This window comes from Coenobita brevimanus, chromosome 27 (assembly GCF_032717465.1).
Source record: "Coenobita brevimanus isolate Jiangsu-jjx chromosome 27, ASM3271746v2, whole genome shotgun sequence".
NCBI classification, from domain to species: domain Eukaryota; kingdom Metazoa; phylum Arthropoda; class Malacostraca; order Decapoda; family Coenobitidae; genus Coenobita; species Coenobita brevimanus.
This window is the reverse complement of record NC_136980.1, coordinates 15,696,680-15,720,867: the sequence shown is the minus strand read 5'-3', so window position 1 is coordinate 15,720,867 and position 24,188 is coordinate 15,696,680. Positions and strand designations below refer to the sequence as shown.

The window sequence follows — 24,188 nt, the reverse complement described above, 5'->3', positions numbered from 1 at the left end:
TGGCCTATCATGCCTCCTCCCACTGTCAATGTAACTCACATATACCCTTTTTACCACCCTGTATACGGGTAATCTCTTGATGTCATTGTCCAAACACATTCTCTTGTACCCTTTTTATCATTAGACTTCAGTACTCTACATCTTTCATGATTATCAAAGCTTCTTGACCTATTCAGTCAACGCAGTCCACACATGTTCTCCAAGAGTACCATTTCCACTACTATACTATTGACTTTTCACATTCGGCATACCAGGATCTCGCTTCATAGTGCCGTCTCGTTGCCTTCATACTCTGTCCTTTGTTTTGTGCCAGTACAGAACCTTCGAGCATCAGCATCATCAGTCACTTTCTATGCTTGAGCCATTCTACACTACACTTCCTTTACAAATTTTACCTCTATTTCTGACTGCACCGAGGTACTTAAACTCTGCCACCAATTCAAATATTCTCTTCATTCGTCTGCACATCATACAAGGAGTCATGTTCGTTATAAGCAAGAATTATTTTCCTTTTACATACACGCGCTTTTATTCACCGTACCTCACAATTATTAAATCTGGGATAGCTCTGAATCTGTGTCCAAAGCTTTCGTTCACTATGAGCAGTCAGCGTCACATCATCTGCATACATCATAAATGTAATCCTCTGCCCCTTAAATACACCTTTTTTGTTTTTGTTTTAAAAAATAAATAAGTACAAATGTAAGTATACAAAATGACAGAATGCGACATACTTGGAAGAATAAAAAAAAAAAACTGATATAAAGAAGTCATAATTTTGTAATAACGGGAATTAAAAAAAAAAAAAAAATAGGAATGCTGGTGAGGAAGCATTGGTATTTTTAAGTAATGATAAAATGTATCAATGCTTACTTCTCAAATAATAGTTTTCTTTTCATTTAGGAAATGTAAAATTATCTGGAAGTATAAAAGAAACGTGTTTCTGTAATTATTATATGGAACAATATTTCGACCCTAGAGTTTAGGTTTGATTTTCAACTGATTAACTGGTGATAGAGAAAGGAGGCTTTAAATGACGCAATGTGAAAATGAAAATATAATTTATGAAAGCTGTGTACCGAACATCAGTATGATGTCATGGACACATTATCCACTTCCAGGGTTTGTGGTAAAATAACGATTGTACGGAAATGATTGCTGAGCCCAGGTATACTTTGCATATCCCCCTCAGCTCTATTATTTGGGGAACTGAGATGGGGGCTTGACCTAAGTACTGTACGTTCATAAAAACGAAAGGATTAAGATGAGCGTGAGCGTAGCAGAACTAAATGAACTAAATGAGGTCAAAGGAATAGGATGAGGCTTTTGTTTGACCCATACTGCTTACGCCATGGTACACGACAGTTACGTCTGGGGCCAGAACAGTAGCTGGGTGAGCTGATCATCATCCACTCCACCAGCCAATGATCAAAGCCAGGCCGATGGGGTGGTAGTGCCGAAAGGGCTGTTGGCACGCTGGTTGGTCGTATGACATAGCTGGAAGAGAGGCAGTGTTACATTTGTGATATTGCTGTGCTGATGACCATTGTTCCTTGGTTATGTTGGTGGTGATGGTGCTGCTAACGGGGGAATATTGCCATCCCTACCAATCTAGTGTTCCTGCATTACTTCCTGGCTTGTCCTTTCTAAAGCAACGTAGAATTAGACTTTACTGGGGAAAGATTCTACTTAAACTAAGATCGTGTGAATACAGGAAGAATCACCATCACCAACATCACCATCACCACCACAACTGCTGTCCTATCATCATCATCATATTACTTCTCTCGCCAGTAGGACCCAGGAATATGAACAGAAAGGTGGTGTACGGTAAGAAGGAGAACTGTTAACGGAAAATAAAATGTTAAAATCGTCATTGTGGTAAGGAAATTACTGAAGACTATTTCTAACCCTTGCACAATGAATCGTTTTACCCCCTCTAAAAAGATAAATAAATAAATAAATAAGTATATCATCCAAGAATGTCCCTGATGAAATAAAGATGGCATCGTACTGAATGGGTGGGGCACATGATGCCCAGCCATTTGATGCAAATGTCTACAAAGTTCAGGAGTTACTATGGTAAAAGTAATTAATGTTGAAGGATGGAGTATCTCAAATCTCATGTATACAATTGATATTGTGCGGCTTCCAAATAGCAAACAAGAGCTTAGAAGACTGGTACAAAGGTCTGTAGGTCTGTTAACGTCGTTTCTTGAAAGTAAATGTAGATAAGTGTACAGTGATGGTTGTTGGGAAAGAAGGTGGCTCCTAGTATGATGTTAAAGGGAATGGAGATAAACTTGAACTGGTGAGAGAATTTAAGTACCGGGGTCCAGCAATGCAAAAGAGAGGTAAATGTGTAAATGATGTGGAAAGATGAGTGGTACAGGGGAGGGAAGTGGCTGGTGCTATGAAGGCACTGATAAGAAATATAAGTCTGACAGTGGTGGCTGCGAGATGCTTGCATGTGGTTCTTTCAGTGCCTACTCCTGCATACAGCTGTGAGACTAAGGTGTGTCAGGAAAGTGAAGAGTCAAGTGTACGAGCATTGGAAAATAAACTGCTAAAAAATGTGTGTGGAATGCAGAGAGTGGATAGGATGAGGAACAATGTGATTAATGTAAGATGCCGCGTAAGGAAGTCTGTGAACAACAGTGTTGAAGAGAGTGTGCTCAGAATATCAGTGTTTCTTAACCTTTTTGCCACTGTTAACCCCTTGACACACCGAGATAGGCTGTTACTATCCCCATTCTGCTGAAATCTGAAGATAGAGTAGAAAAAAATGACGGTACTGGTAATTGTTTATTTCCAAGTGATTATACAAGCTACAGAAATAATACAATGTTCTCGAGTACATTAGACAAAGGCTTGCATTCTTGTCGCTTAAAGAAGCTCCTCAACTCCTCTTCCTTAGCGATTTATTTTAGTATATGGTTGGTTGATATCATTTTTACTCGTTATTTATATAGAAAATGGCGATACTGGAAGGATTTGTGTAACACAGAAGAGCACAGTAAGGTGAAATAAATAAAATGAATTGCTTAGGGAACGGTGTTAGGGAGCTTAACCTACGAGAATTCGGGCCAAAGTGTATTCAGCAGGATACACACTTGGTTGTATTGGTAGAGTGATGGTTCAAACTGTATTTCTTTAAGGGTTATACCCGAAGCCTATGGTTCAAACTGTATTTCTTTAAGGGTTATACCCGAAGCCTGTGGTTCAAACTGTATTTCTTTAAGGGTTATACCCGAAGCCTGTGGTTCAGACAGTCTAACTGAAATGGCTGGATGGTGTTTAAAACATGAGAGACTCTTTAGCTCAGTGGGTTAAAGCCAAATAACTTATATTTTTCTGCAGTATCCGATATTTGTTTACCATATGGGCTGAGGGTGTTGTACTGGAACGAAAACTCCACTGATATATAAGAAAATATATTAATTAGAATTTGTTCAGAAATTTATATCTCACAAAACCGTGATACCTGACCGACGTATTTTCCAATATTAGGAAAGATCTCAGTGGCTAGAAAAGTCATCAGAGTTTATGATGAATGAAAATTAGAAATATAAAATATTTACAAAGCATACATTTCTGAGAAACCATACAGTTCTTTAATAAAAGTAAACCTTCACTCCTTATAACCAAAATTTATCTAATGGAACGGGGCTACACTTACGCTAAACTGTGCTGTAAAACTTACTGCTCTCTCTATACACTAAACAGTATTGTTTAAATCAAACTCTGAGAAAATTTTCAAGTTCATTCATAGCCGCCAAGCCACTGATTCTGGTGCTGATAAGTTGACCTCCCACGTCAGCACTGATCCAGGTAAACACCTGTTGCTGGAACCCTGTTGAAAACAAAAACAATGTTATGAAGTTACGTTTAAAGCATGAAGCAAGAGAAAGTTAAGGATAAAAATCTATCTACCGGTACCTGTCTATTGCCAGACGCGTTAATCCCGTAAGGGGTGGCCACAAACAAATCGCCTCTATGTCGTTCTGTGCCACACCATTTCACTACCTTCCCCCCAGCCCACACCCTCGTCTCTCATACCTCTCCATTCTTCCCTCCATCTAATCCTCGGCCTCCCCCTCCCTCCTCCCTTCCACCTTACTCATATACACTCTCCTCCTTAGTCACTCGCTCTCCATCCTCTCCACATGGCCAAACCACCTCCTACCGCATTCTATCACATCCACATCCACACCAAAACGCTCCTTCACTTCCTCATTTGTCAGTCTGTTTCCCCATGTAGCTCCACAAGCTCCCTTCAGATAACTGATAATCCATCCATCCATCCATCATCCAATCCTACATTGCCCCATGAGGAACGTAGGAGCCCGGGGCTAGGCAGTTGGTCCCGACATTTAAGATGAGAGTGACCAGCCTCACTCATCCCTGAGTGGCATTACATGAGCAATCAACCCCAACCATCCCTTGGATATAAACCTTCACCGGCTCAATCCAACTGGAGCGCAATAACTACCCACTAAACCACCAGGCGCCAAAATTTGGTTGTATGGTTACCACCCAGCGTAGTAAATGGTTTCCTGGTGCACAGGAAACCATTTGGCTTGTCACTCAGTGTAGAGTCACCCACAGGCTGAAGGAAGTGGAAAGAATGAAGGAAAGAAAGACAGAAGAGGGAGTGTAAAGTCACCCGTAGGCAGAAGGAGAAGGAAAGAATGAAGGAAAGAAAGACAGAAGAGAATGGAAGGAAAGAAGGATGGAGAGGAAAGGGCAGACACCCGAGCGCAGCACTATATCGAGTGAGTGGATGGTGAGCGCCCCCACACAGTGCATTATTCTTGGAATAAGGAGACGAGTCTGTCTGTCTGTCTGTCTGTCTGTCAGTCTCTCTCTCTCTCTCTCTCTCTCTCTCTCTCTCTGACTTTGTCTACACACACACACACACACACACACACACATACAATTTATATAAATAAAGTTTTATATATATATATATATATATATATATATAGATAGATAGATAGATAGATAGATAGATAGATTCTTGGCCTCTCACTTGAACATTAACTCAGTTCACCAGTGTAAACTATTTACGCTGAAAAAAAAAAAAAAAAAAAACTACTTACATCATCCTCTTCTCGGTCCATGTGTCATCACTGTCAGTCGTCCAGTCGTACACGTTGGGGGTTATGCCTGCCAGCATGAAAGATGTTGCGCTCAGTGTCCTCAACCACCGCCTCGGTGTCAACCACCCTGCATCAGTCGTATAGCACATCGCAGGACAGCACATGTGCTAAAAATGGAATGTACATTACCATGTCATTAGCTACTGGTGCAAGGACAGACTTAATACCGGCTAATGTTATTTACTTTACCCATATACTCTTGCCATTTTTAGATTTATTTTTATCTTACAGGTGACATCAACCAGGGTGAACAGACATAACCTTAATTAACCTCTTCACTACTGCAGTTCCTAACTTGGCAATTGTCTGGAGATGGCAAGACCTAACCATTAATATAATGTGTAACTGGGCTCAGTGTATTAATACTATAAGCACTGATGAATAAGTAGATAACAAAAGCTACTAATAACAGCAGGTAACCTTGTCACGGTCATAACATATAATCTATTCGATCTTACACGGGACGAAATCAGTTTTCTTCGAGCCATGGGAGCCCAGGAGTACCTAAAACCCTAAGGGGAGACAAATGTACTAAACTGACCCACCTTACACCTGCTGTGTATGATAACCGTAAGGGTCCATTATGGGTGATGGTGGTGGTGGTGGTGGCGGTAATTTTACCTGAGGTATTCGTTAACGAATGATATAGCTAACCCATATGTATGTACTGCACTCTACCTGACTGTAAGATGGCTCCATGCAAAAAGTTATGGTCGACAGGTCTGCTCGGCCAGACACTCCAGGGTTAAGCAACAACATCAATAACAATTTTAGCTCAAAACATCGTTTCCAAGATGGATGAAATCGTAAGAAGAATGTCAGAGAAAAATTTAACAAGACATCACTTTCGTGAAGTAGTTAATACTTCAAGCACTGTTTTGACTTCATGATAAAGAGAGAGAGGTGGTGATCAAGTGGCAGAGCATTAAACCGAGGGTCGGAAGGACGTGAGACTGATTTCAGGTTGCTGAGGGACAGAACTTTAAGTTTATTTATTTTTTTTAAGTCTTAACATATTCCATCTTTTATGACAGCCACGTGTTATACAAATATCTTCACCCGACTAATGCCATCATACCAGTCTGGAATGAAACCCCTAATATGTGGTCAGTATGGGCGCTGGGTGTCGTCAGGTGTAAGAAAAAGATAAAACTGATATGCTGAATGAAGTAATAAGGATAAACAATTCATTTTAACATTTAATGTACGATGGTTTCATTTTAATGTTGTTGTGACTCACACGACTGTGTCCAGCTTAGGTGAACTGAAGGTCACTGTTATTCCCTATACTAGTGGACGAGGAACACACCAAATGGTTAGAGAAGTTGTTGGCTGACTGAACTGCCGACCTCAGGCTGGGGCAGGGAACAGTTTGATGGAATGGATTTATTTGTAAAAATATTTTCTTGATGTACATGACCTACCGACACGTCCTGAATACACATCCGATAATACAACCCATTTCAATATTCCTAAAAGAGACAGTTTGGATGGTGAGTTTTAAGTCCAAAATGGTGGTATGTGAAGGTGTGTGACAGGAGGCATGCCGGGTTTATGGAATTGGATCTCACTTCTTTACCCAAAGTCGATCACTTAAAAAAAAAAAAAAAAAAAAAAAGGAAAAGAGGATAAACGAAATAAAGAAAATATGGCATAAAAATGAGGTGCAAATGGGTAGCTGTACTCTACGTATAAGACAGATAAAACTCCATGTCAGTAACATACTATGCTCAGCACCACAGCACTTCCGCAGCACCTCGGCTGTGGACTAACTAAATGGTGTGGTTCAGGACAGGACACACTGGCACAGCAGTATTGCTGAGAGGCTGAGCACAGTAGGTGTGGCTGGGTGGAAGCTCAGGCTGCTGCTTGAGTGCTGCATGGCCGCTGTCTCCTCGTCTCCTGAGATAGAACATTATTATTACACTAAGAAAAATAGTAAAGTGGTGCTTTTTATTCATTTATTTTTTTTACAGATCAACAAAGGAACGAAAAAAAAGGTACATGAAAATATAATCCATATATCAGATTACAGGTGTCCTCCATTCATAACAAATTCTATAACAATTGGACTTGAACTGCTGTAGGGTGAAGTTTGAGGAGGAAACTATTCTGCGGAGGCAAGTTCCAAAGAGAAGTAGTTCGGGGAATAAAAGACTTCTGATAGGCAGAAGTTTTGCAATATGACAGTGGGACAGTCCAGTCATAAGCGCCACCAGACGCTCGTGTAGCACGGGGGAAGGCGTGGAGAAGTGGTACAATGAATGCACTTTGCCTGAGCATTTGCCATAAAAGTATCTGTAAAATAATATGGGAGGCAGCATTCCATATCATTGTGTTTCACCTAACGCTTCCTATCACATCCACATCCACACCACAATGCTCCTTCACTTCCTCATTTGTCAGACTCTCTCTCCATGTGACTCCACATGCTCCTCTCAGATAACTCATTTCCACTGCCTTCACTTTTGATCTGTGTCCGTTCAACAAGGTGGAGAGGATGGAGAGCAAGTGTCATAAAGACTTTGTAGTTACTTGTAGAGAAGTATATTTTAGACTTGTGGTCGAGCGGCTTTTATATCTTGTAGTAGTTTCCCCACCAGATGTCATGTAGTGACGGGAGAGGTAAAGAATAGTATGGGACTATTTTTATTTGTCTTGGAAATATTAAACAGGTATAATAGTATAAGTCCTGGGTAGCTACCTCCCTGTCTCGCTATCTCTCTCTCTCTCTCTCTCTCTAAGGCTAATCTCCGTCTCGACCTCTCTCTAGGGTCGCTTGTCTCCTTCTAAACTCTCTTTCCTAAAATCTGGTGTAGTAGGGTGTGTGTGTCACGTATGTTCCTCATGGCAACAGAACTTTCTCACGAGAGGACTGCTGACAGCTAACTGCATCATCTCCTTACTGGCCGCTGTCGTCAGCTTTCCTCCGTGTAAGCGTTTAGCGCTGCTCGCTTCTCGCAAACACAACACCTTCTCATCATTTGACTTCCTGCTTCTATCTGTCTCTCTATCTATCTATTTATTTATCTATCTATTATGTAGTCCTATATTTGCTCGGCCGTCATGAAAAATGGCGTACCATCGACATTTAATAGTTATAATATATTAATACATACTACATACACATTATAATGAACTTATAAGCTAATTAAGTGAAATACATAATATTGTAAAGTAACATAATTGTATGAATATTGTATACATATATTATTCATAGTAAATAGTGATTATTCAGTAATATTACATTTTAAATAAGTTGAATACATATTGGAATAAATGCATTAAAGTAAATTATTTAACTGTAATACAGTATGTACTTGGGTTATTATAGTGAATTGCATACATGCAAGAATAAAAATAGTTTAAAATTAAGATTATTGTAAGAGTTATTAATATTTCATTCAAAGATAATGGTACTGGTTTGTCATATATGGGTCATTCTTCTTTGTGTTATTATTATTATTATTATTATTTTTTTTTTATTTTTTTTTTTTTATATATAATTAATACTATATACAAAATATATACACTTCATTCAGGGTGGTTAACTGTGATGTTAACTCTCCCCCCACTAAACAATGACTCCAAATTAGCAATTCTTGCATGCATTCTGTGCATGGCCAACAGCAATACTGCAACCACAATGCAGATAATTATAAAGACAGAAGGTGCTTGGCTATACACATAATATGGGTTGAACATACTCAAACTCAAATCTTCCCAGGGCTTCATTGTTTCATTGATTAGCTGCATAGTTTCAAACTTAGGTGAAGTCAGCTTAATACTTGTGCTCATGTTTAAGTCCATATCAGGCAGTGGGTGGAAATGTTTGTGTGTATGGTTGATAATGGCGTAGTGATTGATGGTGGAAAAAGTAGACATGGATGGTGTAAATACCGCACAGTAGTCTGGTGCTATGTATAATCCTGAGGCTGATGTATGAGATGGTGGTATATCTGGACAGACTATGTAAACTGATGTGTTATGAGGGAAATAAAAAAACTGCGAGTGTCCAATGCGTTGATGGTGTACAAGTTTATCTGGAGCAAAAGTGAAGTTGCAATGATGATGAATATTGTTATTGCTGATGATAGCCATTTCACAAGGGACCGTATCAGTAGGCTGAAACGTGAAAATGTACGCAGGACAAAGATGAACAGCATGTAAGGATGTGCGGCACTTTCGCTCAATCGTTGACTCACTTGCGAAAGTGACAGTGTCTCGTCTCTTGGAGACCATGATGAGTTCGGTGTCTGTGTTGATGTTGATGATGACTAAAGTGTTGTTGTTTCTATAGGGGAAGGGGGTGTATTTGGTATACTGTGAACAGGTCTTCCGTGATGAATGGTACATGAACTATCACTGATGTTGGTGTTAGTGTTGCTTCCAAGTACGGGTAATATTGCATAAATTCGCTACTGCGGAACAATGGCTTCAATTTATGTTTATGTATGCCTTGACTAACTATCTGACGTAGCTCATGAACTGGGAGTAAGTCATTTGTGATCTTGCCATCACCAGCATTCGAAATTCCTTGCATAAGTGCCCGGAAATGATCTCTAGTGTTCTCTAATTGTAGTAGAATCGTGTCAATATGTTCTGTGATGATGGAGAAGTGCTGCAAAAAGGGTAACGTTACCCTCCAAGTCATTTATTTTATCTATACTCTCGAGAGCTACGTTTTCTGCTTGTTTCAGATTTTTCACAATTGTTTTCATTGCCGAGTTCTGTCCTGTGATGAATTTATCTTGGTATGTTAGTACCTGAGCTATCTTATTAAATTTTTTGTTTATTTCTTTAAGGTCATCCTCTGTAGCCAATCCAAAGATGTTCCCAAGAATTGCGCTGCCCAGATCGAACAAACCGCGCTTTTGGCGAGTACGTGTGATGTTGTTCCTGTCGCTCAGCACCTCTGTTCCATAAGATGGGAGATCTTGGATCATGACGAGCATAGTTGACTTCGCCTGTTCTAGTTTCCATTTCGCTAACTTCACCATTTCATCCACTTCCTTGGTGATATGTGATTGTGAAACATAATTCCCTATCTTGAAGTCCAGAGTTCGTGATCGGCGTCGCAAGTCTTTCTATATAAGTAGGTAAGTCATACAAGTAATCTAGACTTATTTCAGTACTCATGACGTCCTTGACGATTGTAGTCGTGGCCGTTGGAGCTATGAGGCATCCTTGTCGTACTATATGCTTGGGGTCTAGGTGCGCATATACCCTTACTATGTATAGGAGAATCCATAGCATAAGTCCCTTCATCGTAACCTACCGAAAAAAAAATCTATTAATTTCCTATAAAGCTGTGGTTGATGATAGTGATGATGTGCGTTACGGTTGGCTGTTATTTCATTTATAGAAGGAGTTGAAATCGATATTTAATTCTCGTAAATGATGTACTGTAGATTTCATTGGAATAGTTGCACCTATGTTCGATTGTTTGGTATATGACCTTAATTTCTTTTTGTAATCATTGTTGTGTTCTTGCTTGGTTTCTTGAGGTACGTTCACCTGTTCGGTTGTATCCGAGGCTGAATAATTATGTGATAATTCCCTTGAAACTCGTTTTAAATGGTCAATATGAACTTGTTTTTCCTCGCCACTTGAAAGTGACTTAATTAAAACTTTGTTTGCCTTTATGTTAATTACTCTGTATGGGCCCTCAAATTTAGGGGATAATTTATTGTCTCTCGTATGAATGACTCCGTAAACAATGTCTCCTAAGCTGATAGGTGAATCTTTTTGCCTTTTGTTAAATGCCTCCGTCATTTCTTCCTTGGACATCGTTAATTGTTTTTGCACTCTTTTGTGAATGTCCTGGAATTCACGTAAACGGAGTTTAGAGTAATCATCGTAATTGTATATAGGCATGCTGTCACCTTCTAGGAGCTCATATGGTAATTTTTTATCTGTGCCATATATAATGAAATGTGGTGTGTCACCAATGGATTTATTTATAGACCCATTAATGGAGGCCTCTACTCTGGGAATCCAATCATCCCAGCTTGCATAATTTTCACTGAGAATGTGTCGTAGCACATCTAATACCTTTTTATTTTGTCTCTCTACCAACCCATTCGATGCTGGGTGATAGGCCAAAACGTTAACCTTTTTGATGTTGTATTGTTTACATATTTCTTGTAAGATCTCAGAATTAAATTCTCCTCCATTATCACTTATTAGTACCTTAGGGGTAGTAAAGCGACATATTACATTATCTGTTATTGCCTTTGCTACTGTCTCTGCTGTCTTATCTTTAATTGGAGCTAAAATGACATAACGGGAAAAATGATCCGTTGCTACGAATAAGTATAGGTTATTATTGTATGATAATGGCATCTTGAGTAAATCAACAGCGACAACGTCCCATGGTTGATGTGGTACTGCAACTACCCATCGGTGCAGGTGTGATTGGGTATCCTTTGTGTTTCGCACATGATTCGCATCTGTCTATATGATTGTGTATATCTCTTCGTAATGAAGGCCAGTAATATAATAGCTGGGCTTGGTTGAATGTCTTATCCTTTCCAGGGTGTCCTGCATGTGGGCTGTCGTGTATCATTCGTAATACTTGGGGTATCATGTCATTAGGTACTACCAACTGGTTAGTATTTCTTTGGCGTTTTGGTTGTTTAGAGTTAATTTGTATAATGTATTATTGACCATTGTGAATTGTTCAAGTGGGACATGCAGTTTGGGTAATTGTATGTCATCTCCACTTTCTAACTTGTATATTACTTTTGACCATACTGGGTCAAGTCTTTGTGCCTTTGCGATATCTTCGTGGTTTGGAATATTTCCTTTGAGATCTAACGCCGCGACCTGAATTGTGTTCGGGTTCCTAGATAATGCGTCAGCTACTATATTCATTTTACCTTGTATATAATGTATTTGTACATTGTAGTTTTCAACTGTACATTTCCATCTTGCTCTCCTCCCAGAAAGGAGTTTTCTTTAAACATACCCACCAGTGGTTTATGGTCGGTGAATAAGTGGATTTCGTAACCATATACCAAATCTCGAAACTTTTGTAATGCAAAAATCACTGCAAGTGCCTCTAAGTCTGTAGTGCTATAATTTTTCTCTGCACCTCTTGTCTGTCTGCTGGCAAATGCAATTGGTTGATTCTTTCCTCTTTTATCCTCCTGCATCAGTACAGCCCCTAATCCTTTAACTGATGCGTCTGTACAAATAAGAAATGATTTCGTGTAATTCGGATATGCTAAACAAGGTGCATTTGTTAGTTTAATTTTTAGATTGTTAAATGCCCTTTTTTGTTCTTCTTCCCATTGGAATACAGCATCTTTTGAGTAGTTGGAATAGAGGGAAGGCTATATGAGAGAACCGTGGTACGAAGGACCTATAGTACCCAGCCAGACCTAAAAATTGTCTAACTTCGTCAGTCGTAGTGGGTTCAGGAAAATCTCTCACTGCCTGTATTTTGTCATCAGTGGTGTGAATACCATCAGAACTTAATTTGTGGCCTAAGAAATTTATTTCCTTAAAGCAAAATTTGCATTTAGAAAGTTTAATTTTTAATCCAGCATCACTAAGCTTTTGTAAGAGTAAGTCTAATTTCCTGAGATGATCCTTAATATTCTTCGCGATAATAATATCGTCAAGATAAACAAATATTCCTTGTCCTAAAATTCCGGACAATACGTAATTCATAAGACGCTGGAACGTACCGGGGCTGTCCTCAGTCCCATTGGCATTCTTGTATATTGATAATGGCCTCTGTTTGTTGAAAAGGCAGTGTATTTACGTGACTCCTGAGATACCGGAATCTGATAGTATCCGTTTAGGAGATCGATGGTCGAGAATATATTATTCTCAGGACCAATATTCTGTAGAACATCACTTAGCAATGGCATGGGAAATCTGTCAGGGATTGTGTGATTATTTAGTTTACGGTAATCTACTACCGCACGCATTTCTCCATTTCTCTTGGGCACAAAGAAAAGGGGAGCGTTCCACGGAGAAACTGAAGGCTCAATAATTCCAAGCTTTAACATTTCATCGACATACTGATTTGCAAGTGTACGTTGGGAGTGTGGTATGCGATAAGCTGGTACGAAAATTGGTGGTGTTTTCTGGGTGCACATTAATCATGTGATTAATCAAGTTAGTACACCCTAATTGTTCTCCGGGCAAGGCTACGGTGTCCCTGTGTGTTTCCAGCAGGGTTAACAAATCATTTTCTTCGTCAAATTCACCTGAGTGAATTAAATTTCTTTTATTCTTTCTCTATCCGTAGATTTGATCTCACTTGTTACTCCACAAATATTTATTTCCTTCACAGGGGCGAAACATTTTTCAATATTAACTATGCAAGTTCCCTTCTTCAACTGAACTTCCCCATTCATGTGATTAATAATGAATATCTGAGTTAGCCCTTCGTCGTTCGTATGACATAATGCGTTTTCTACTGACAATCCCTTTACTTTACATAATTCTTCTAAGACAAGAACAGTACTATTCCGTAATTTGCTCTTTATGGTAACCTTCATGTATGAATTAGGTGGTATAACCAAATCATTAGTGAGATGGGCTGGAAAAATTGATAAATCAGTACTGTTAGCTGGGTCACTAATTCTGGAGGATGGGGTTGCTGGTGTAAGTGGATCTATACACTCATCTGTTTGTGTATGTTTGTTAAAGCCTTTAATATTACCAATTCTTTTGGCTCTCTTCTACCAATCGGTGAGGGCTCTGAAAGTATTTCCTCTATAAATTCATTATCAAAGTCTATTCCATTCATTTGTGGGAGTATAGTTATGTTCTCAGTTCTCATGGATCTTAAGCCCAGTAACATATGAGCTTTAATTGCTAAGTTTTCAACGATATAGAACAATGCAGAGAATGGTCTTGTAGTTTCTGTGAAACTGAGATTTAATCTTATCATACCTTTTACTGTAATCTCTTGACCATCTACTGTGTTTAATTCTAAATCAGCTTCATCCAGAAAAGTTACTTTCTTTTTATTTTTAAGAATTCTATTTAGTTCTTCATGTGTTATTAAGTTCACTGGAGAGCCTGTATCTAAAAATAAGGAAACGTTTTGATCCTCACATACAGCTGGTATCAAGATACACTCATTTCCCAACATGCCTCCTATGTGAAGTTTAACCTTGTTCTTCTTTACGTTTGTTCGTTTTTTGTCATGACTTGGTCTTCTCCGATTTGAACATAGACACAATTTTTTCTACTGTTTTGCAATCACTAGTCCAGTGCCCTTGGTATCTATGATGCCTACAGTAAGGACCAAACCCTTGTGTCTTTTGATTATCCTCTTTGCCTTGATAAAGCATTCATACCTTGTGTGTCCTGGTTTTGCACAGTAATGACACAGAATGGACCTATCCCTTGACTGTGACCTACGAGGTGATTTCCCATAAAAAGTGTTGTTTATAGCGCGAGACCTGCTCGGGCTGCGGAAAACTTATGAAACTGCCTGTAGGAAGGCGTGGGGAACGAGGTCTAGGCGTCTTTGTTTGTTTGGGCTGCCTCATTTCAGGTCGCGATCGATTTTGTTCTCTGTTTGGGGTCGGTGTTGATGTTTTCACAGCTGATACTGTCTCAGGTACCCTGATTCTACCAGAATGTGCATGTGTGTCGACCACACCTGCTTTACTGCACTGCATCTCTACCTCGTTCATTAAGTCTAGTAAGCACATTCCAGGGATGTACGCGATTGTTTTGGCGATCTTAAGGGTTCTATCAGGTAATTTACACAAGGCAGCTACATAACCAATGATGTCCACGACGAGGTCTGGGGACATCTTTCCATCATCTGTTATCCACTTAGAATTCTCCAGAGTAGCTAATAGGGTTCTCTTGATTGTGGAGACATCAGCAGTTATTTCACTGAGCACATGGTTTGTAGTGTGCTCCCTTACAAGATCTACAATTTTATGTAATTCTGGAATTATACCTGGCAAGAAGTTCATACCTCCAGAAAATTTCTTCAGAAATTCAGTTTTAAATTCATCATATGTCCTAGCACGATGTAGCTTTATCGGAGCGCAATAAATTGCTTGCTGGACATCTTTCCTGGCTTATGCAAGATGAAAAAATAGCAATTTTCTCTTGTTCATCTAGTATGTGGCGCTTGATGAACATTTGTTCGCACTGACTGATTAATGAAAATGACATCAATGCGATCCTTGTCTGTGCCAGAGAATTTTGGGGCAGTCTTATCCTCGTGATACACAAAAACGTGAGGTGTGGTTTTTAGATCAGCAGTATTTGTTTCTTGATTCATATTTAATGATTGCCCTGTTAATTCAACTTGTACGAGTTTATCGTTATGTGAGGGAATGGTAGAATATGTATGACCGGACCGGTGAACCCTGTTAAGTATATTGGCATACGTATTTAAGGCAGCTGCGAAGTCGATACTCTCAACACCTGAAGGGGTTTCCCACTCATCATCCGAAACTCCCGTATTTGTTTCCTTATCTATAACGTGTGGTGTGGGTTGTACAATGGGTGGGCTGTCTCTTAATTGTGAGTCTGATGTTGTGGCAATTTGTGTGTCATCTGGTATTAACGTGGGTGGTTGCGAAAATATTCCTGTCATTAAGATATGATGTTATGAAATACGCCTCTTGTTTATTTATGTCCTAGCAAACTAGATGATTAAATAAGTTGAATATAGCTAATTTTAGCACTGAGAAGAAATGAGCAAGTATAATTTTACCCACTTGATACAGATCGTAGAGGTGTGTCGATACAAAAGTCGATCTCGGAAGAAAATACAGGTTTGATTGAAGATCTCTTGATAATTCTAGTGGTGTGTTGATGGACGATATTACTCAGGAAACTCCATGGCCTGGTATTTGTAGTGGTTAACGGCTGTCCCAGGCAAACCTCAACATAGAACGTCGAATTTCCAACTTAACTGTGAAAATAAGTGAATATGAGTAGGAGCTATGTGAATAATGAGTAATGAGTAGTGGGTGAGAAGTGCCTGGTGTCAGTCACACGTTGCTTGGCATGGCAGACTCGCGTTGTGATGTCATCTCAGCACATGGTGACGTCGGCTTCCCACACTGGTAGCTGTGGTGAGTGAATGAGTAGCGATGAGTAACTTGAGTGAAGACGAGTGAGTAAGATGAGTTGTAAATATGGACTTGGTGTTTTGCTGCGTGCATTGACCTCTTCACACCTGCGTAAGCGTTGGGGGTTTGGTGGATGTAGCAGAGAGAGGAGGGTGAGGTCTGGTGGTTATGAGTTGTGAGTCGTCTCTCACTCTTCGTTTGTTTGTTTGTTTTCTTCTTTCTTGATGTATTCTTGGTCCTTTTTTCTTGTGATTTACTCGTTGTGGGATGAAGACTGCCGCTTCTTGTAGGTGCGTGTAGAAGATTATACAGACGACGTAGAGTTGTTAATTGTAGTTGATTGTAGATGGCTGTAGTTGATTGTAGATGGCTGTAGACTTTGTAGAACTGAAGCTAATCTTGTAGTCTCGGTTGCTTTTGTAGAAATTTGCTTTTAATTCGGAGACGATGTCCGCAGATTTGCTGGTTTGTCGTTAAGCTACCTGCAAGGCGTCGAGTGATCTCTTGACCTCTGCATCAGCGTAATGATCTGGGAGACGGAGGGGGCAGGAGCTGATATTGTTGGTTGTTGTCAATCTTGATATTTTGTAGGAATTTAATGTTGATTCGTAGACGAGGTTCGTATACGTTCGCTGCTACCAAATGTCATAAAGACTTTGTAGTTACTTGTAGAGAAGTATATTTTAGACTTGTGGTCGAGCGGCTTTTATATCTTGTAGTAGTTTCCCCACCAGATGTCATGTAGTGACGGGAGAGGTAAAGAATAGTATGGGACTATTTTTATTTGTCTTGGAAATATTAAACAGGTATAATAGTATAAGTCCTGGGTAGCTACCTCCCTGTCTCGCTATCTCTCTCTCTCTCTCTCTCTCTCTAAGGCTAATCTCCGTCTCGACCTCTCTCTAGGGTCGCTTGTCTCCTTCTAAACTCTCTTTCCTAAAATCTGGTGTAGTAGGGTGTGTGTGTCACGTATGTTCCTCATGGCAACAGAACTTTCTCACGAGAGGACTGCTGACAGCTAACTGCATCATCTCCTTACTGGCCGCTGTCGTCAGCTTTCCTCCGTGTAAGCGTTTAGCGCTGCTCGCTTCTCGCAAACACAACACCTTCTCATCATTTGACTTCCTGCTTCTATCTGTCTCTCTATCTATCTATTTATTTATCTATCTATTATGTAGTCCTATACAAGAGATTGATGAGGAGAGTGTATGTGAGTGAGGTGGAGGGGGGGAGAGGGAGGGGGAGGCCATGGATGAGATGGAGGGATGGAGTGGAGAGGTATATGAGAGAAGGGGGTGTGAGCTGGGAGCAAGGCAGTGAAATCGCAGGGGACAGGGCGACATGGAGGCGATTTGCTTATGGCCACCCCTTACGGGATTAAGGCGTCTGGCAATAGACAGATAGATAAATAGAACATTCCGCCTTACTTGTAGGGGAGGTAGTTCATTTGCGATTGCAGGGTTAGTAATCAGTCTTATAACTTTTTTTTAATTTTGTCCACTTGCCTTAGTGCAACCTCTCCACATCCACTCCACAAGGGTAACCAATACTCCAGCTGAGAGCACGCATGACTCTTGTAAATTTTAACCAACTGCTCGTCAGTGGAGAAGTTACGGATTCTGTACAGTAAGTTTCTCTGAAGCAGTTTTAGCAAGTGATGTAATATGAGAGGTCCGAATGAGGGTATTGTTAAGTGAAACACCGAGAATTTCAGTATTTTTTGAGGTAGGGATATTGGCTGCACCGAAGGTAATATATGAATCAGGCAATATCTGTCTATTAGTAAACTGTATATAACTGCTTTCCTAGCATTAAATGAGACAATGTTGTATGTCACTATTCAGTGATATTAGATGTCTTGATTTATGGAGATTGCTGTACTGAGTTGGGAATTAGAGACATCAAACTTTGTGAATGGGTGTATAAGTGTAAAGGAACTGTGAAGCATTGAGTCATCTGCATATGAGTGAATGAGATTATGGGTGATAGACTAGAGATCATTTATATGGATTAGGAATAGGGTTGGAGCCAGGACTGATCCTTGTGGCACACCAGCATTAATCAAGTGGATTTTGGAATATACATCATTTACTTCAACTCTTATCTTTCTGTCACTGAAATATAAGGAAATTAGTGGAACAAACGATGATAGGCCGTAGCATGGGAGTTTGGATAGCAGGGAACGGTGCCACACCGTCAAAAACTTTAGAAATATAAAGGGCTACTGCATGGATTTCTCCATGTAGGGCAGTTGACTGATGGATGGTATGACAAGAAACTGAGTATATCAACAGTGGATCTTTCGTGAAGAAAACCATACTGTCTGTTACTAAGTTGTTGGATTCAACATATTTAACAATATGTTTATTAATTACAATCTCAAATACTTTACCAAGAGAATATGTGATAGATATTTGCCTGTAATCTGAGGGATCAGGGTAACGTCCTTCCTTTCTTTAGACTTGGGTGGATATTTGCTTCTTTTCAGCAATTATATTTAAGCCAGGAGTTTGTTATGGGACAGAAACAGAACTATGGGCCATAATGTCCTTGGTGTAGAATCGTATGTAATGTAGTTATTGATATAATTTGCCTGCTACATATAACGTCCTCTATAATGTTACCGAAGCAGATCGTCAATGCCTTTTCTGTTTTTTGAAACACCAGTACAGATTGGCAAGACCCAGTCCGATGGTAGTTTTGGCGAGACAAAGCGACAGGTCACGGTTAGTCGAGATCCAGTGCGGGATTTGACTGGTCTTGCTTTCTCCACGTGCTTAACACTTGGCGGTAACACAATGACAAGGGCAGCCACGAGTTTCCCATGGCAGAGGATAGTGCAAATGTCAACGACGTAATGACACTGCAAACATCAGATTCTGCACAGGTATCAGATAAAACGTGTATGCCAAATTATATGAACAATCATTTTGACCTTAAGTGAAAACCAGTAATTCAGTTGTGCCTGATTTACGGAAGTAGCTATGTTTACGGAGATATGTAGTGATTGTGAATCTGTATGGATTACCGTAAAAGTAAAGTAGGTACAGGAAAATATTTTCCAGTAACAATTTCTAAGAAATTTGTTCTGTAACCTTGGGTTAAGGTAATTACTTTTCCATTTTCGGAACAGCTTAAGCTAATGTTTTACTTCACTGTATAATATATATATATATATATATATATATATATATACACGAGTATATTACTTTTGATTACCTGCCTCTCATTTCGTCAGTTTACATAAATCAACAGATATCTCCATCGTTACATCCACTCGATCCATCCGTCACTGGGAGAAGGATTCAGTGCGGTACCAGTGCCAGGTCATTTTCCGGCATCCAGAAGGGTTCAGTACCTTTGATCAGTTTAAGCTGATGCAAAAATGACGTGAAAATTTGCAATATGTAGATATTACAATTATTAACAGCACAGTAAAAACTAGCAAGCATCGAAGAACGCTTATCTCGGGCGACGCCAATAATATACTCGTATATGCTTTACTGCCCATGCCTGAAGAATAATTTTAGGGTGTGATGCAGTCACTTAATTTGATGGTCTTAACCTGCCCTGTTATACAGAATCAGGGAGCGAATACATCCTCTTACGCCAGTAAAATACAGATTAGGATTCGAATCCACCGCAAAATTAAATACGCTCTTCCTTGACCTACTGCCCATTAACACATTATATTACACTGAAATCTTAAAACAACTTTCTGAGATGACTTGCATATTAACAAAGAAACAGACAGACGCAGGAGACTACATAACATTCGTCCTACTTTGTTGGGAGAGGTAAATATCAAGGGGTAATGATGGAATATAAGAGAGAAGTGGAGGAACGATGGGGTAAATATGAATTGGAGTAGATAGGGGACATGGAAGGTGTGTACAAGATATACACAGAAGAAATATGTGCAGCATGTGAGGTGGTGTGTGAGGTGATGAGAAGATGAAAGGGGGACCAAGGAACAGCATGGTGGAATGAAGAGGTGAGACAGGCTGTGGCACAAAAGAAGAAAGCATACAGTGAGTGGATGAGAAATAGGGGCATGGAAGAAGTTGAGAGACGGAAGAGAGAGTTATATGAAGAAAGGAAGAGAGAGGTGAAAAGATTAGTAAGAGAGAGTAAGAAGAGAGTGGATGAGGAATTTGGAAGGAATCCGAGTAACAAATGGAGGGATTGTAAGAAAATGTTCTGGAAAGAGGTAAAAAGAGTTAGACAGGGTGGCAATGAAGTTAGCTGAGGGGTGAAAGATAAAAATGGTAGATTACTACTGGAGAAGGGAGAAAAAGTGAGCAGATGGAGAGAACACTTTAAGGAATTGCTGAACATAGAGAATGAAAGTAATGCGAGTATAAGTGGCTGGGAGAAGGAGGGAGGTGAGAAGACGAGAAAAAATCAGTAGGATGGAAGTTGTGGAAGCAATGAAGAAAGTCAAAATGAGGAAAGCCCCAGGAATTGATGGAGTGTGTGGTGAAATGCTGATGCATGGGGGAGAGATACTAGTAGAATGGATGTGGAAGATATGCAGAGTGGCCTGAGAGGAAGGTAGAGTCCCAGAGGATTGGAAGCCAGGTGTAATTATTCCCTTGTACAAAGGGAAAGGGGAAAGAGAAGTGTGTGGTAATCATAGGGGCATCTGTCTTCTTTGTGTAACATGAAAATTGTATGGCAGGATACTTATTGACAGAGTTAGGGAAATAACAGAAAAATTAGTGGAGAAGAACAGGGAGGCTTAAGGAAGGGAAGAGGTTGTGAAGATCAGATATTCATTCTTAGATCTTTAGGGGAAAAGTGTCTACAGAAGGGAAAGAAGTTGTATGCGACCTTCATGGATTTGGAGAAAGCATATGACAGGATGGATAGATAAGGATTGTGGAAAGTATTAAGAATATATAGAGTAAATGGTAAGTTGATGAATGCTGTGAAGAGAATGTATGAGGTTTCTAAGGCTGCAGTGCATGTGGATAGTGAACTGGGTGAATTTTTCTATTTGAAGGTTGGGTTGAAACAGGGATGTGTCATGTCTCCATGGTTGTTCAACATGTATATAGATGGGGTTATAAAAGAGATACAAGGTAGGGCAGTGGATGTTGGAGTGGCCCTAATGAGAGAGGCCAGTGTTTGGAAACTTCCTGTCCTGTTCTATGCAGATGATACTGTGTTGTTAAGGGAAGACGAAAGGGAGCTGCAGGGCTTGGTAGATGAGTTTAGGAGAGTGTGTAAGAAACGGAATTTAAAGGTGAATGTAGGGAAAAGTAAAGTGATGGTCTTCGAGAGAAGTGAAACCAGTGAACTTACAGTGAGGTTGGATGATGAGGTAATAGAAAATGTGAGTACGTTTAAGTACTTGGGTAGTGTGATGAGTAAGGATGGAAGTTTGGAGTGTGAAGTGCTTGAAAGGGTACAACAAGGAAGAAAGGTTGCCGGTTCTTTGAAAGCAGTGATAAGAAACAGGGAAGTGAGCATGGAAGTGAAAAAGTTACAACATGACAGTATTGTGATACCAACTCTAACGTATGGAAGTGAAGCTTGGACGTTGTTGGAGGGACACAAGTCAAGAGTGACAGCAGTGGAAATGAGTTATTTGAGAGGAGCCTGTGGAGTCACATGGAGAGACCGACTGACGAATGAGGAAGTGGAGGAGCGTTGTTGTGTGGATGTGGATGTGATAGGAAGCGTTAGGAGAAACACATTGAGGTGGTTTGGGCATGTCGAGAGGATGGAGAGTGAGAGACTGACGAGGAGAGTGTATGTGAGTGAGGTGGAGGTGGAGAGAGGGAGGGGGAGGCCAAGGATGAGATGGAGGGTTGGAGTGGAGAGGTATATGAGAGAGGGGTGTGTGAAATGGGAGCATGGCAGTGAAATGGCGGGGGACAGGGCGACATGGAGGCGATTTATTTGTGGCCATCCCGTGTGGGATTAAGGCGTCTGGCAATAGATAGACAGATAGATAGACATCACTAAGGAAGAAGTGCTAGGAAGTCTGCCAGGCCTTCGGGAAATGACTGTATACCTAAGGTGGCAAAGTCTTGGCCAGTTTATCCTGGGATCATCCCACTGGCCACGGGGACCATATTTCCCTGGCCATAAGAGGCTTCCTATGTATTTCTCTGACATGTTAAGTTCTACATTGGGACGCTGATATTCTCTTCCATGTTATTAATGAGAAGTATGACCCTTACACACCCATTCACAGAGTGTAATATCTGAAACCCACAACTTAGTACAGCAATTTCCGTAAATCAAGACTTACATAAGATCACGGAATGGAGACAAAATAATACTGCATCATTTAACGCCAGGAAACTAAATATATACAATTTATTAATAGACATATATTGTCTGATTCCTATATTACCATCAGTGCTACTAATATTCCCATCGTTGAAAGTATTGAAATTCTCGGCGTTTCACTTAACAATGCCCTCAGCTTGGCCTCTCATGTTAGATCACTTGCTAAAACTGCTTCCAAGAAACTTGGGTTATTTTAAAGAATCCGTAACTTCTTCACTGACGAGCAGTTAACTATAAGTCACAAGTGCCACGTGTGGTCTCAGCTGGAATATTGCTCACCCCTGTGGGATGGATGTGGAGAGGTTGCACTAAAACAACTGGATAAAATTCAGAACCAAGCCATTAGAATGAGTCGCACTTGACAATAATTTGATATACTTTATTTAAACAAATTGTGAAATCCACGTTTCTTGGATGACATACTGTGCAGTCTCAGTGCAAAAAATGCTTGGAAGAAATGTGCAACCTAAGGTTCTTCACATTCGTTATCAGATAGGAATAATATAGTGATATGCAAAAAAAAAAAAAAGTGTTTTTGTACTGTCACATTTACCATTCTCACCCGGTGCCACAACTGGACTAAGTATACCAGCAAATCGTGAAATTCACTTGTGCAGCGCGCTGATTCCACAGCTATGGAATGCAAAATTTTTGTCTAAGCATTCGACCATGAGTGTCAATCTGTATATGAAGCACTTATTAGATAGGATGAAATGTTGTAGTGTCATTAAATAAATCATGTTCGTATCATTTGGCACCTAGTGGTGTACAAAATTATAACCACAAGAAATGAAACTATGGCTCAAGGTATATATATATTGTTACATAGCCTATGATTTCATCATCCTTTGTGTAATTCTAACGTACAGTGTGCTGCCTGTTTGATCACGAGCGTGTTCTACCTCACTCCCCCCTTCTACCGTTATAGTAGAGTAAGTTGTTCTTTCTGTTGTTCAGAGCGGGATTGTCAACTCTTTGTCCCCATGGCTTCATTTGCACGTCCTTCTTACAAGTTGTATCAAGCTCTGCTGGCCCCTATATAATGAGCTCAGTCTCTGCATTATTGCCACTTAGATCTACTCCTCATTTTGTTCACATCTCTGTCCTCCCCTGTACAGTTATTATTGTGAGTGCTCAGGAAGTCTCCAACCATCTAGCAGCTGTGTAATTTGAGTATAAGTGTTATTGCATTTTGTTCTTGTACTGTATAGCATAAGTTGTTAATTTGTAGGCCTAGTGAGGTTTTTGTAATTCATGTAAGGTTCTTATTGTCAGCCATCATTAATATTATTTTGTATCTGTAATAATTTATCTTGCATTAACTGAGCATTACCCAGTGTATTTTCATTTTATCAGGGCTGACTTAGGTAAATTTACTCTTGCTAATTTCGTGTTAATAGAGGCTATTGCAGTTAACCATATATTTAACCTGTTTTTTTGCCATTACATTATCCTTATGAGTCCTGAATGTTTTGTTGTTAGTTTGAGCATTAAACTTTAACTTGTAATTTTACCTAACTCTTTTGTTTTGAACCTGGAACTTTACGGGACAGTAGTGATTTTTTAGTATTCTCACTTGGAGTGTACATTATCTTTCTCTGTTCCGTAACAATATATATATATATATATATATATATATATATATATATATATA

The 24,188-nt window shown here is 39.8% G+C and overlaps 1 protein-coding gene across 1 annotated transcript in view; it reads right to left on the bottom strand.

Moving 5' to 3' along the window:
- Positions 1-3,737: 3,737 nt before the first annotated feature.
- LOC145394468 (uncharacterized) overlaps positions 3,738-24,188 on the bottom strand; it is a 55,441-nt gene continuing 34,990 nt past the window's right edge. Inside the window, exon 8 of the mRNA XM_080268324.1 lies at positions 3,738-3,853. Coding sequence (XP_080124450.1) covers positions 3,738-3,853 — 116 coding nt within the window. The remainder of the gene's footprint in view (positions 3,854-24,188) is intronic.